This window comes from Oncorhynchus mykiss, chromosome 18 (genome assembly GCF_057628025.1).
Source record: "Oncorhynchus mykiss isolate SJ-2025 chromosome 18, ASM5762802v1, whole genome shotgun sequence".
In the NCBI taxonomy this organism is placed as follows: Eukaryota; Metazoa; Chordata; class Actinopteri; order Salmoniformes; family Salmonidae; genus Oncorhynchus; species Oncorhynchus mykiss.
In genome coordinates this window covers 77,344,144-77,358,614 of record NC_143039.1, presented here as the reverse complement: position 1 = coordinate 77,358,614, position 14,471 = coordinate 77,344,144, and the positions used below count along the sequence as shown (strand labels likewise).

General features: G+C 42.8%; 1 protein-coding gene and 1 long non-coding RNA gene across 2 annotated transcripts in view; one reads left to right on the top strand and one right to left on the bottom strand.

Annotated features, from left to right (window-relative positions):
• The window catches only part of LOC110517586 (stromal membrane-associated protein 2), a 55,512-nt gene extending 42,547 nt beyond the window's left edge, over positions 1–12,965 (top strand). Inside the window, exons 7-10 of the mRNA XM_036953659.2 lie at positions 7,057–7,202; positions 7,290–7,464; positions 8,483–9,231; positions 9,463–12,965. Coding sequence (XP_036809554.2) covers positions 7,057–7,202; positions 7,290–7,464; positions 8,483–9,231; positions 9,463–9,591 — 1,199 coding nt within the window. The 3' untranslated portion in view covers positions 9,592–12,965. The remainder of the gene's footprint in view (positions 1–7,056; positions 7,203–7,289; positions 7,465–8,482; positions 9,232–9,462) is intronic.
• LOC149975653 (uncharacterized) overlaps positions 11,349–14,471 on the bottom strand; it is a 217,895-nt gene continuing 214,772 nt past the window's right edge. Inside the window, exon 3 of the long non-coding RNA XR_016488634.1 lies at positions 11,349–11,455. This is a non-coding gene — a long non-coding RNA (uncharacterized LOC149975653). The remainder of the gene's footprint in view (positions 11,456–14,471) is intronic.

Genomic DNA, 14,471 nt, shown 5'->3' with positions numbered 1-14,471 from the left:
TGCAGTGGTTGCACAGCCTTTCCTCTACAGGGAGCCAGGTTCTGCTGTTGTGCAATGGTTGCATAGCCTTTCCTCTACAGGGAGCCAGGTTCTGCTGTTGTGCAGTGGTTGCACAGCCTTTCCTCTACAGGGAGCCAGGTTCTGCTGTTGTGCAGTGGTTGCATAGCCTTTCCTCTACAGGGAGCCAGGTTCTGCGTGGTGCAGTGTTTGCACAGCCTTTCCTCTACAGGGAGACAGGTTCTGCTGTGGTGCAGTGGTTGCACAGCCTTTCCTCTACAGGGAGCCAGGTTCTGCTGTGGTGCAGTGGTTGCACAGCCTTTCCTCTACAGGGAGCCAGGTTCTGCTGTTGTGCAGTGGTTGCATAGCCTTTCCTCTACAGGGAGCCAGGTTTTCCTGTGTCTACCCTCCTCAATGGCAAGGCTGTGCTCACTGAGCCTGTACTTTGTCAAGGTTTTTCTAAGGTTTTGATCAGTAACCTTGGTCAAATAGTTAGCTCTGGTGTACTGTCGATTTAGGGCCAGATAACACTGCATTTTGCTTTGTGTTTGTGCTTGTAATTCCCAATAAGCAATGTAGTTTTGACTGTGTTGATCCTGAGGCTTCAGTGTGTTAGTAGAACTGGTTAGTGAACTCAGCCCCAGGACCAGCTGGATGAGGGGACTGAGACTTCAGTGCGTTAGTAGAACAGGTTAGTGAACTCAGCCCCAGGACCAGCTGGATGAGGGGACTGAGGCTTCAGTGCGTTAGTAGAACAGGTTAGTGAACTCAGCCCCAGGACCAGCTGGATGAGGGGACTGAGACTTCAGTGCGTTAGTAGAACAGGTTTGTGAACTCAGCCCCAGGACCAGCTGGATGAGGGGACTGAGGCTTCAGTGCGTTAGTAGAACAGGTTAGTGAACTCAGCCCCAGGACCAGCTGGATGAGGGGATTGAGGCTTCAGTGCGTTAGTAGAACAGGTTAGTGAACTCAGCCCCAGGACCAGCTGGATGAGGGGACTGAGGCTTCAGTGTGTTAGTAGAACAGGTTAGTGAACTCAGCCCCAGGACCAGCTGGATGAGGGGACTGAGGCTTCAGTGCGTTAGTAGAACAGGTTAGTGAACTCAGCCCCAGGACCAGCTGGATGAGAGGACTGAGGCTTCAGTGCGTTAGTAGAACAGGTTAGTGAACTCAGCCCCAGGACCAGCTGGATGAGGGGACTGAGACTTCAGTGCGTTAGTAGAACAGGTTAGTGAACTCAGCCCCAGGACCAGCTGGATGAGGGGACTGAGGCTTCAGTGTGTTAGTAGAACAGGTTTGTGAACTCAGCCCCAGGACCAGCTGGATGAGGGGACTGAGGCTTCAGTGTGTTAGTAGAACAGGTTAGTGAACTCAGCCCCAGGACCAGCTGGATGAGGGGACTGAGGTTTCAGTGTGTTAGTAGAACAGGTTCGTGAACTCAGCCCCAGGACCAGCTGGATGAGGGGACTGAGGCTTCAGTGCGTTAGTACAACCGGTTAGTGAACTCAGCCCCAGGACCAGCTGGATGAGGGGACTGAGGCTTCAGTGCGTTAGTAGAACAGGTTAGTGAACTCAGCCCCAGGACCAGCTGGATGAGGGGACTGAGGCTTCAGTGTGTTAGTAGAACAGGTTAGTGAACTCAGGACCAGCTGGATGAGGGGACTGAGGCTTCATTGCGTTAGTAGAACAGGTTAGTGAACTCAGCCCCAGGACCAGCTGGATGAGGGGACTGAGGCTTCAGTGCGTTAGTAGAACAGGTCAGTGAACTCAGCCCCAGGACCAGCTGGATGAGGGGACTGAGGCTTCAGTGCGTTAGTAGAACCGGTTAGTGAACTCAGCCCCAGGACCAGCTGGATGAGGGGACTGAGGCTTCAGTGCGTTAGTAGAACAGGTTAGTGAACTCAGCCCCAGGACCAGCTGGATGAGGGGACTGAGGCTTCAGTGCGTTAGTAGAACAAGTTTGTGAACTCAGCCCCAGGACCAGCTGGATGAGGGGACTGAGGCTTCAGTGCGTTAGTAGAACCGGTTAGTGAACTCAGCCCCAGGACCAGCTGGATGAGGGGACTGAGGCTTCAGTGCGTTAGTAGAACAGGTTAGTCAACTCAGCCCCAGGACCAGCTGGATGAGGGGACTGAGGCTTCAGTGCGTTAGTAGAACAGGTTAGTGAACTCAGCCCCAGGACCAGCTGGATGAGGGGACTGAGGCTTCAGTGTGTTAGTAGAACAGGTTAGTGAACTCAGGACCAGCTGGATGAGGGGACTGAGGCTTCATTGCGTTAGTAGAACAGGTTAGTGAACTCAGCCCCAGGACCAGCTGGATGAGGGGACTGAGGCTTCAGTGCGTTAGTAAAACAGGTTAGTCAACTCAGCCCCAGGACCAGCTGGATGAGGGGACTGAGGCTTCAGTGTGTTAGTAGAACAGGTTAGTGAACTCAGGACCAGCTGGATGATTGGACTGAGGCTTCATTGCGTTAGTAGAACAGGTTAGTGAACTCAGCCCCAGGACCAGCTGGATGAGGGGACTGAGGCTTCAGTGCGTTAGTAGAACAGGTTAGTGAACTCAGCCCCAGGACCAGCTGGATGAGGGGACTGAGGCTTCAGGACCAGCTGGATGAGGCGACTCTTTTGTTTGCTCAGCTCTTGGCATTGCAGGGCTTGGTAATCATATGAGAGGGGGAGGTCACTTTATTTTATATGTTTCCAAAACTGAATTGCTCTTTTTTGAGTTTTTTATTATTAGTGAGTATTGGCCTAATTCTGCCCTGCATGCATTGCATTGTTTGTAGTTTTTCTCTGGACATGTAGGAGAATCTTACAGAACTCTGCATGCAGGGTTTCAATGGGGTGTTTGTCCCATTGGGTGAAATCTTGTTTTGCAAGTGGACCCCACACCTCGCTGCCATAAAGGGCAATTGGTTTAATGACACATTCAATTAGTTTTAGACACATTTTAATAGGTATTTCAATTAGAATTAGTTTTGTAATGGTGTAGAATGTCCTGCGTGCTTTCTCTCTCAGCTCATTCACTGCCTCATTAAGGTGTCCAGTTGAGCTTATTTAAACCTCAGTAATTGTAGTGTGTGCGGTACTCTATATATTTAAACCTCAGTAATTGTAGTGTGTTCAGTACTCTATATATTTAAACCTCAGTAATTGTAGTGTGTTCAGTACTCTATATATTTAAACCTCAGTAATTGTAGTGTGTACAGTACTCTGTATATTTAAACCTCAGTAATTGTAGTGTGTACAGTACTCTATATATTTAAACCTCAGTAATTGTAGTGTGTACAGTACTCTGTATATTTAAACCTCAGTAATTGTAGTGTGTACAGTACTCTATATATTTAAACCTCAGTAATTGTAGTGTGTTCAGTACTCTATATATTTAAACCTCAGTAATTGTAGTGTGTACAGTACTCTATATATTTAAACCTCAGTAATTGTAGTGTGTACAGTACTCTATATATTTAAACCTCAGTAATTGTAGTGTGTACAGTACTCTATATATTTAAACCTCAGTAATTGTAGTGTGTACAGTACTCTGTATATTTAAACCTCAGTAATTGTAGTGTGTACAGTACTCTATATATTTAAACCTCAGTAATTGTAGTGTGTACAGTACTCTGTATATTTAAACCTCAGTAATTGTAGTGTGTGCGGTACTCTATATATTTAAACCTCAGTAATTGTAGTGTGTTCAGTACTCTATATATTTAAACCTCAGTAATTGTAGTGTGTACAGTACTCTGTATATTTAAACCTCAGTAATTGTAGTGTGTACAGTACTCTATATATTTAAACCTCAGTAATTGTAGTGTGTACAGTACTCTATATATTTTATACCAATTGAGAACTTTGGTCTAATTCCCTGAGATCTGGATCTTCTCTGGAAAATCATTATTTTAGTCTTTTTGGGGTTTACTGCCAGGGTCCATGTCTGGCAGTACTGCTCTAGCAGGTCCAGGCTCTGCTGTAGGCCATGTGCTGTGGGTGACAGCAGGCATAGGTCATCTGCGAAGAGTAGGCATTTAACTTCTGAATTGTGGAGACAAACACTAGGGGCTGAGGATTTTTTTTAGAATAGTGGCCTATTCGTTGATGTAAATATTGAAGAGTGCAGGGCTCAGATTGCAACCCTGGCGAAGGCCCCGCCCCCTGGTTAAAGAATTCTGTTATTTTCTTGCCAATTTTAATGCTGCACGTATTGCCATTGAATGAATTATGTCATATGTTTTACCCCCGACACCACTTTCAATAACTTTGTAGAACAGTCCTGTATGCCAAATAGAATCAAATGCTTTTCGGATGTCGATAAAGCAAGTGTAAATTTTGGTGGCCATGTTTATCTATCAGGGTGTGTAGGGTGTAAATATGATCAGTCGTGCGATGTTTTGGTATAAATCCAATTTACTCAAGACATTGTACTTATTATATTGTACGTATAACTCTTAAATGTATAAATCTACAGAAAACCTTCCCCGGGTTACTGTTCACACAAATAGCTCTGTAATTGTTAGGGTCAAATTTGTCTCCTTACTTAAAGATTGAGGTTATGAGTCCTCTATTCCAGTTGTCAGGGAAATAACCTACATCAGGCTCAAATTAAACAGTTTTAATATAGCCAATTGAAATGTTGCGTTTAAGCGTCTCAGTTAGGATGCCATCAGGTTCGCATGCTTCTTTAAATTTGAGGGCCTTAAGTTTCTTAAAGAGCTCCTGGTCAGTAATTGGGGAGTCCAGTGGATTTTGATTGTCTGTTATATCTTTCTCTAATCTATTTACCTTCTCATGAATTTGGCGTTGTTCTGCGGTTGCATCAATTTGAACGGTGTTGTAGAGGGTGTTAAAAGGTGTTGTCCATTTTGTATCCCTATTTCCTGTAGTTCCTTTTTTTTTTGGGGGGGGGGGGTCCAATTTTGTCAGAAGTTGTTTGTGTTTATGGACTCCTCAGTGAGTGTCAGTTTCTTGCTGTTGTTTTATTGGTTCTGAGTGCACGTTTATAGAGTTTTAAAGTCTCCGTAATGATGGTGTAATTCATCATTATTTGGGTCTCTGTGCTTTAGTTTTTTTCCTTTCAAACCAGTTGTCTTTTTTTGGTTTGTTTTTTTATCAATTTCAGTTGAGCTTCTTTTGCCGTTCGCCTGAATATATTGTTGATATTGTTGATGAAATACAGTAACTACTGGGTTATTCAGAATGATAAACAGGATAACAGAAATACAGTAACTACTGGGTTATTCAGAATGATAAACAGGATAACAGAAATACAGTAACTACTGGGTTATTCAGAATGATAAACAGGATAACAGAAATACAGTAACTATAGAGTTGTTCAGAATGATAAACAGGATAACAGAAATACAGTAACTACTGGGTTATTCAGAATGATAAACAGGATAACAGAAATACAGTAACTACTGGGTTATTCAGAATGATAAACAGGATAACAGAAATACAGTAACTACAGAGTTGTTCAGAATGATAAACAGGATAATAGAAATACAGTAACTACTGGGTTATTCAGAATGATAAACGGGATAACAGAAATACAGTAACTACTGGGTTATTCAGAATGATAAACATGATAACAGAAATACAGTAACTACAGAGTTGTTCAGAATGATAAACTGGATAACAGAAATACAGTAACTACTGGGTTATTAGGAATGATAAACAGGATAACAGAAATCCAGTAAATACTGGGTTATTCAGAATGATAAACAGGATAACAGAAATACAGTAACTACTGGGTTATTCAGAATGATAAACAGGATAACAGAAATACAGTAACTACTGGGTTATTCAGAATGATAAACAGGATAACAGAAATACAGTAACTACTGGGTTATTCAGAATGATAAACAGGATAACAGAAATACAGTAACTACTGGGTTATTCAGAATGATAAACTGGATAACAGAAATACAGTAACTACTGGGTTATTCAGAATGATAAACAGGATAACAGAAATCCAGTAAATACTGGGTTATTCAGAATGATAAACAGGATAACAGAAATACAGTAACTACTGGGTTATTCAGAATGATAAACAGGATAACAGAAATACAGTAACTACTGGGTTATTCAGAATGATAAACAGGATAACAGAAATACAGTAACTACAGAGTTGTTCAGAATGATAAACTGGATAACAGAAATACAGTAACTACTGGGTTATTCAGAATGATAAACAGGATAACAGAAATACAGTAACTACAGAGTTGTTCAGAATGATAAACAGGATAACAGAAATACAGTAACTACTGAGTTGTTCAGAATGATAAACAGGATAACAGAATTCATCTGTACTCTTTTGTCCTTCCTTTTCATTGAACATGTAGACTTTTAGTACAATAACATGTGTGTGTGTGTGTGTGTGTGTGTGTTTAGTGCAGATGTACTGAAGGAGCTGTTCATTCTCTCTCAATGCTACAGAGCATGGTCTTGGATGTGGTGGTAGTAGATAAGGGGTGGTAGGGGATACACCTTTCTCTGTCTCTGTCTCTCTCTCTGTGTCTCTGTCTCTCTCTCTCTCTCTCTCTCTCTCTCTCTCTCTCTCTCTCTCTCTCTCTCTTTCTCTCTCCCTCTCTCTCTCTGTCTCTGTCTCACTGTCTCTCTCTCTCTCTGTCTCTGTCTCACTGTCTCTCTTTCTCTATCTCTCTCTCGCGCTCTCTCTCTCTCTCTCTCAATTCAATTCAATTCAAGGGGCTTTATTGGCATGGGAAACATGTGTTAACATTGCCAAAGCAAGTGAGGTAGATAATATATAAAGTGAATATATAAAGTGAAATAAACAATAACAATTAACAGTAAACATTACACATACAGAAGTTTCAAAACAATAAAGACAATCCAAATGTCATATTATATATTTACAGTGTTTAAACAATGTACAAATGGTTAAAGGACACAAGATAAATTAAAATAAATAAGCATTCTCATAAGCTCTGTGTCTTTGTCTCTCTCTGTCTCTCTGTCCCTCTCTCTTTCTCTCTCTATTTCTCTGTCTCTGTCTCTCTCTCTCTCTCTTTCTCTCTGTCTCTCTGTCTCTCTCTCTCAGATGATCCTGCTCCCCATGCTGCTATATCCAATGGTAGGTCCAGCTCTGGAGAGAGGGGGAGTCCTCTGGTGGCTAAGCCAGCTACGGTGCACTCTGACCTGAATCTATTCAGCTCTCTGCCTGCCTCTTCCTCCACCAACACCACGGTGAGATTCAGAGAGAGTTATACCAGATATACACAAGACAGACACACACACACACTAACCCTATGTAACAATCTCTCCTCTCTCCAGCCGGTGGGTAGCTCCATGCCCAGGGGTTGTGTGGCCACGTCGGTACCCGAGAACCTCAGCCTGTTCCTGGACTCAGCACCCAGACAGGAGGGCTCTACGACAAAGATGTCTAAGGACTCCATCCTCTCCCTCTATGCAACCACACCCACATCGCACCAGAACCTAGCTGCACGGGGTAAGAGGTCACCTTTCCTAACTGTCCTTTCCTAACTGTCCTTTCCTAACTGTCCTTTAGTAACTGTCCTTTAGTAACTGTCCTTTAGTAACTGTCCTTTCCTAACTGTCCTTCCCTAACTGTCCTTCCCTAACTGTCCTTTCCTAACTGTCCTTTCCTAACTGTCCTTTCCTAACTGTCCTTTAGTAACTGTCCTTTAGTAACTGTCCTTTAGTAACTGTCCTTTCCTAACTGTCCTTTCCTAACTGTCCTTTACTAACTGTCCTTTACTAACTGTCCTTTACTAACTGTCCTTTAGTAACTGTCCTTTTGTAACTGTCCTTTCCTAACTGTCCTTTCCTAACTGTCCTTTCCTAACTGTCCTTTCCTAACTGTCCTTTCCTAACTGTCCTTTCGTAACTGTCCTTTCGTAACTGTCCTTTCGTAACTGTCCTTTCGTAACTGTCCTTTAGTAACTGTCCTTTAGTAACTGTCCTTTAGTAACTGTCCTTTAGTAACTGTCCTTTCCTAACTGTCCTTTCCTAACTGTCCTTTCCTAACTGTCCTTTCCTAACTGTCCTTTCCTAACTGTCCTTTCCTAACTGTCCTTTAGTAACTGTCCTTTAGTAACTGTCCTTTCCTAACTGTCCTTTCCTAACTGTCCTTTAGTAACTGTCCTTTAGTAACTGTCCTTTAGTAACTGTCCTTTAGTAACTGTCCTTTAGTGACTGTCCTTTAGTGACTGTCCTTTAGTGACTGTCCTTTCCTGACTGTCCTTTAGTAACTGTCCTTTCCTAACTGTCCTTTAGTAACTGTCCTTTAGTAACTGTCCTTTAGTAACTGTCCTTTAGTAACTGTCCTTTAGTAACTGTCATTTAGTAACTGTCCTTTCCTAACTGTCCTTTCCTAACTGTCCTTTCCTAACTGTCCTTTCCTAACTGTCCTTTAGTAACTGTCTTTTAGTAACTGTCCTTTAGTAACTGTCCTTTAGTAACTGTCCTTGCCCAACTTTTTGAGTGGTTTAACTTTGTATCTCCAGCTGGCCTGTACATGAACCCAGCCCAGCTGGGCTACTACGGATCATACCATTCCCTGGCCACGGAGGGGGGAGCGATGGGAGGAGCCATGGTGACATCACACTCAATGATGGCCCTGAGTGGTCAGCAGCAGAACGGCATGATGGGAGGGCAACAGCAAAGTGTTATGCGAGCTCAGCAGAATGGAATGGTGGCGGCACAACAGAATGGCTTTATGGCTCAACAGGGTGTCATGGGGCAAGCAGTCAACACATCCCCGTTCATGGCAGGAGTGCCACACAGCATGATAAATCATCAGCAAAGCATTATGGGAGCTCAGCAGAGTGTTATGATGGGAGCTCAGCAGAACGGCATGATGGGAGCTCAGCAGTGCGGCATGATGGGAGTTCAGCAGAGCGGCATGATGGGAGCTCAGCAGAGCGGCATGATGGGAGCTCAGCAGAGAGGCATGATGGGCGCTCAGCAGAGAGGCATGATGGGCGCTCAGCAGAACGGCATGATGGGAGCTCAGCAGAGCGGCATGATGGGAGCTCATCAGAGCGGCATGATGGGATCTCAGCAGAGCGGCATGATGGGAGCTCAGCAGTGCGGCATGATGGGATCTCAGCAGAGCGGCATGATGGGAGTGCAACATAACGGCATCATGGGAGCACAGCAACAAAGCATCATTGGACGTCAACAGAAAGGCATGACATGCGGAGTGGCGTCCGTGCCTCAGCAGGTACAGCAGGATCAGTGCGCCATCACTCAGGTGAGAGAGACACACCTGGAATGTGTGTGTGTGTGTGTGTGTTTGTATTACTATACTTGTGAGGACCGTGTGTGAGAGGAAATGACTGTGTTTGACTGTGTTTCAATGAGCCAATATGTGTGTAACTGTATATTTACATAACATTTGACTATAGTATTAAAATCTGTGTTTGTCCGTGTGTTCGCGCGTGTGTGTGTGTGTGTGCGCACATGCGATTCCCCCCCACACCAGATGACCCAGCATATGGCGGGGGTGAACTTCTACGGCACCAACGCCATGACGGGATACGGCAGTCAGCACATCGGCGGACCAAAGACTCAAAGCTCCAACCACATGACGACGTCTCACGTCTGGAAGTGATGTCATCACCCGAAGAGGAAGTTGATGTCACTGAGCAGCAGTGGTGCTTGGGAAGGTTTCGGGGGAGTTTTCGAATGAACTTTCCATCAGACATTTTAGATAACATGGGAGGAGGATGAGGAAGAGAAGTAGGGTGGGTAGTTTACTTAGGCGCGTTTTCGATCTCTCCTCTCCTCTCCTCTCCTTATTTCAGAGCCATTTCCATGCTTGCCTTCAGATCATTCTACGACCAATCAAAGGACAGGGCTCAGAGTTGAAGACATCACAGAGGTCATACTGAACTGGGACCACAGCATAGAATACATCTCATATCCAGTGTGCGTGTGTGCGCGTGTGTGCGTGTGTGTGTGGGGGGGGGGGGGGGGGGGGGGGGTTGTGTGTATCAGCCTTTATTCCTGAAGAACTCATCCAACTGAACTATTCCTGAAGAACTCATCCAACTGAACTATTCCTGAAGAACTCATCCAACTGAACTATTCCTGAAGAACTCATCCAACTGAACTATTCCTGAAGAACTCATCCAACTGAACTATTCCTGAAGAACTCATCCAACTGAACTATTCCCGAAGAACTCATCCAACTGAACTATTCCCGAAGAACTCATCCAACTGAACTATTCCTAAAGAACTCATCCAACTGAACTATTCCTGAACTCTTCCTGAAGAACATCCAACTGAACTATTCCTGAAGAACTCATCCAACTGAACTATTCCTGAAGAACTCATCCAACTGAACTATTCCCAAAGAACTCATCCAACTGAACTATTCCCGAAGAACTCATCCAACTGAACTATTCCCGAAGAACTCATCCAACTGAACTATTCCTGAAGAACTCATCCAACTGAACTATTCCTGATGAACTCATCTAACTAAACTATTCCTGAAGAACTCATCCAACTGAACTATTCCTGAACTATTCCGGAAGAACTCCTCCAACTGAACTATTCCTGAAACTCATCCAACTGAACTATTTCTGATGAACTCATCCAACTAAACTATTCCTGAAGAACTCCTCTAACTATTCCTGAAAAACTCATCCAACTAATCTATTCCTGGTTTGAAACAGACTTCAGTTAGTTTAGTCTCCACCCTAGTTTGAATAGATCTGGGATGTATTCCAAATGGCACTATATTCCCTTTATAGGGCACTACTTTAGACCAGGGTCTATAGGGATCTGCTAAAAAGTAGTGAACTATATAGATAATGGATTCTTAGTCAATTGTCCTTTAAACAACGACCGGCTAATCAGAAACCAAAGATGACAGGAGAGCTTTATTATGGCTAGTAATTGCTAGGGCAGATGTGTTGGGTATTGTATTGCTATTGTACTAAACGATTAGCATACTAGTGATTTATACAATATTAGTTACTTTCAAACATGTAGAGGACATTTAAAGCAGTGCGATATATACATCACCAGTCAAAAGGTTCACAACACCGCCTCATTCAAGAGTTTTTCTTTATTTGTACTATTTTTTACATTGTAGAATAATAGTGAAGACATCAACACTATGAAATAACACATATGGAACCATGTAGTAACCAAAAAAAAGTGTTAAACAAATCCATTTGAGATTTTTCAAATAGCCACCCTTTGCCTTGATGACAACTTTGCACACTCTTGGTGTTCTCTCAACCAGGAATGCTGGAATGCTTTTCCAACCGTCTTGAAGGAGTTCCCACATATGCTGAGCACTTGTTGGCTGCTTTTCCTTCACTCTGCGGTCCAACTCATCCCAAACCATCACAGTTTGGTTGAAGTCAGGGGATTGTGGAGGCCAGGTCATCTGATGCAGCACTCCATCACTCTCCTTCTTGGTCAAATAGCCCTTACACAGCCTGGAGGTGTGTTTGGTCATTGTCCTGTTGAAAAACAAATGATAGTCCCACTAAGCAAAAACCAGATGGGATGGCGTATCGCTGCAGAATGCTGTGGTAGCCATGCTGGTTAAGTGCGCCTTGAAAATCTGAATAAATCACAGACAGTGTCACCAGCAAAGCACCCCGACACCATCACACCTCCTCCTCCATGCTTCACTGTGGGAACCCCAGATGCGGAGATCATCCGTTCACCCACACCGCATTTTACAAAGACATGGCGGTTGGAACCAAAAATCTCTAATTTGGACTCATCAGAACAAAGGAAAAATGTGCACAAATCTAATGTCCATTGATCGTGTTTCTTGGCCCAAGCAAGTCTCTTCTTATTATTGGTGTCCTTTTAGTAGTGGTTTCTTTGCAGCAATTCGAACATGAAGGATTGATTCACACAGTCTCCTATGAACAGTTGATGTTGAGATGTGTCTGTTACTTGAACTCTGTAAAGCATTTATTTGGGCTGCAATTTCTGAGTCTGGTACCTCTAATGGACTTATCCTCTGCAGCAGAGGTAACTCTGGGTCTTCCTTTCCTGTGGCAGTCCTCATGAGAGCCAGTTTCATCATGGATCTTGATGGTTTTTGCGACTGCACTTGAAGAAACTTTCAAAGTTCTTGAAATGTTCTGTATTGAGTGATGTCTTCAAGTAATGATGGACTGTCATTTCTCTTTGCTTATTTGAATTGTTCTTGCCATAATATGGACTTGGTCTTTTACTAAATAGGGCTATATTCTGTATACCACCCCTACCTTGTCACAACACAACTGATTGTCTCAAATGCGTTAAGAAGTAAAGAAATTCCACAAGTTAACTTTTAACAAGGCGCACCTGTTAATTGAAATGCATTCCAGGTGACTACCTCATGAAGCTGGTTAAGAGAATGCCAAGAGTGTGCAAAACTGTCATCAAGGCAAAGGGTGACGAATCTCAAATATAAAATACATTTTGATTTGTTTGACACTTCGTTTTGGGGTTACGACATGATTCCATATGTGTTATTTCATAGTTTTGATGTCTTCACTATTATTCTACAATGTAGAAAATAGTTTTAAAAAATAAAGTAAAACCCTTGAATGAGTCGGTGTTGTAAAACTGTTGACCGTTACTGAATAGGATGGCTATTCATTTTCATGTTAAAGGATCAAATTAGCAGGTATGCTAGTCTAGCTAATAACCCCTCTGGTTACATTGTTTTTTTTAATAGTTTAGCTAGCTATATCACGATTCTTTGTAGTATGATCTATTGAGCATATCAACACTCACTGTGCTACGCCTAGGGTGGCAAAAAATACCTAAACGTTCCTGAAATTCCAGGAATTTACCCAAAATCCTGTTTGGAAGGATCTCAGAAATCAGGAGCGGACAAGCAGGATTTCTGGGAATTTGGGGAAAGTTTGTAACCCTAGCCACATCCTCAATATGACATGTAAGTGAAGGCCTTCCTGTATATAAGTGAGAGAAGGAGAGAAGGGAGATAAGGAGGGAAGGAGATAAGGAGGGAAGAAAGGAGAAAAATAAAGTGTTGAGTACAGGGGGCTCTTCCAGGAAGCAGGATCAATGAGTTAGCCAGCTGTACTTAATGAACTGTCCTAAATATTTGGAAATTACATTTAATTTGTTTTATATATATATATATATGTATATGTAGAGAGAGAGAGATTGACTTGACAATTGTAATTGACTTGACAACCAACAACACATATTCAAGTTTAGCTTTCAAAATGAAACAGAAAACCAAACAATTTACCAGAAAATTAAGAGAGATATCTGACTGTTGGTCAAAATTAGCTGGCTAATTTAATCCTGCTTTCTGGAAAGGCCCCTAACTGTGAATCTAGGTCATTGTGAGGACAGAGAATAATTTTTTTGTGTCCAAAACTACAACCTATTCCCTATTTAGTGCACCTACTGTATTTAGGGCCCATAGGGGATCTGTCAAAAGTAGTGCACTATGTAGGGAATAGCGTGGCATTTAGGACGTGACCTATTTGACCACCGACAGTCGTGTGTATGATAGTTGTAGAATACACAGGTTTATACATTTGATCGATGTCTATTCGAGATTGTATGACATGAATGTCTTATCTATGAATGTCTACTATCTGAACAGTATGTCTGTATATTTATTGTCTCTTTGTGCACACGTCTAGGAATGTCTCAGTGACCACACTATGAATGTATGTGTATCTCTGAATTAGGCAAAGGGGTCACTTCCGCCAATTCATGAAATTAAGAATTCTTATAGAAAACAAATTGAAGCATTGAATTAAAATTGAAACGGACAACATTCAACCCCTGAATTGAGAATTGAACTGCGCACAACCCTGCACTGAATCTGTCTTTGTTCTGTCCCCTCTCACTGCCTGACTATCATCTGTAGTTAGTTCAATCTAAAATAACGTCTCTCAATGTCATTAAGTATGTTGTTCCTATGAATGTATTCAGGCTATCTATGTATGAGTATACTATCAGTGTTATTGTCAATTCATCTAAGTGGTTGGTTGTTCTCGGACTGCCTGTCAATGAATGTAAGTCTTTGAATGTTCTCTGGCTGCCTGTCAATGAATGTAAGTCTTTGAATGTTCTCTGGCTGCCTGTCAATGAATGTAAGTCTTTGAATGTTCTCTGACTGTGTCTGAATCTATTTCAGGTTCCGTAGGACTACTTAGAGCCCTGCACAGGCATGCATTTTAAGCCAGAGCTCTACCAATGCCAGGCAACATTCAGGCCCTACCATGCCCAGGCCCAATTGCTTCTGCTAACTTTAAGGCCCAGCCCTGCACGAAGCCCAAAATCAGAAATCACTTCCTCTGTTAGTAAATCCATTATCTGCTCTGTCTGTCACTCACTCCCTGCACACAGCTCGCTCTGCATGCGCTCTGCTCATGGTGCTCTGAGTCTGTGAGTAACCATAGCGACGGCTCCGCTTTGGGCTGCTCAATGACGAGGGCAGTTAGCTAATTGTCACTCAAGGAACATTATTATTTTCTGTCAAATAAT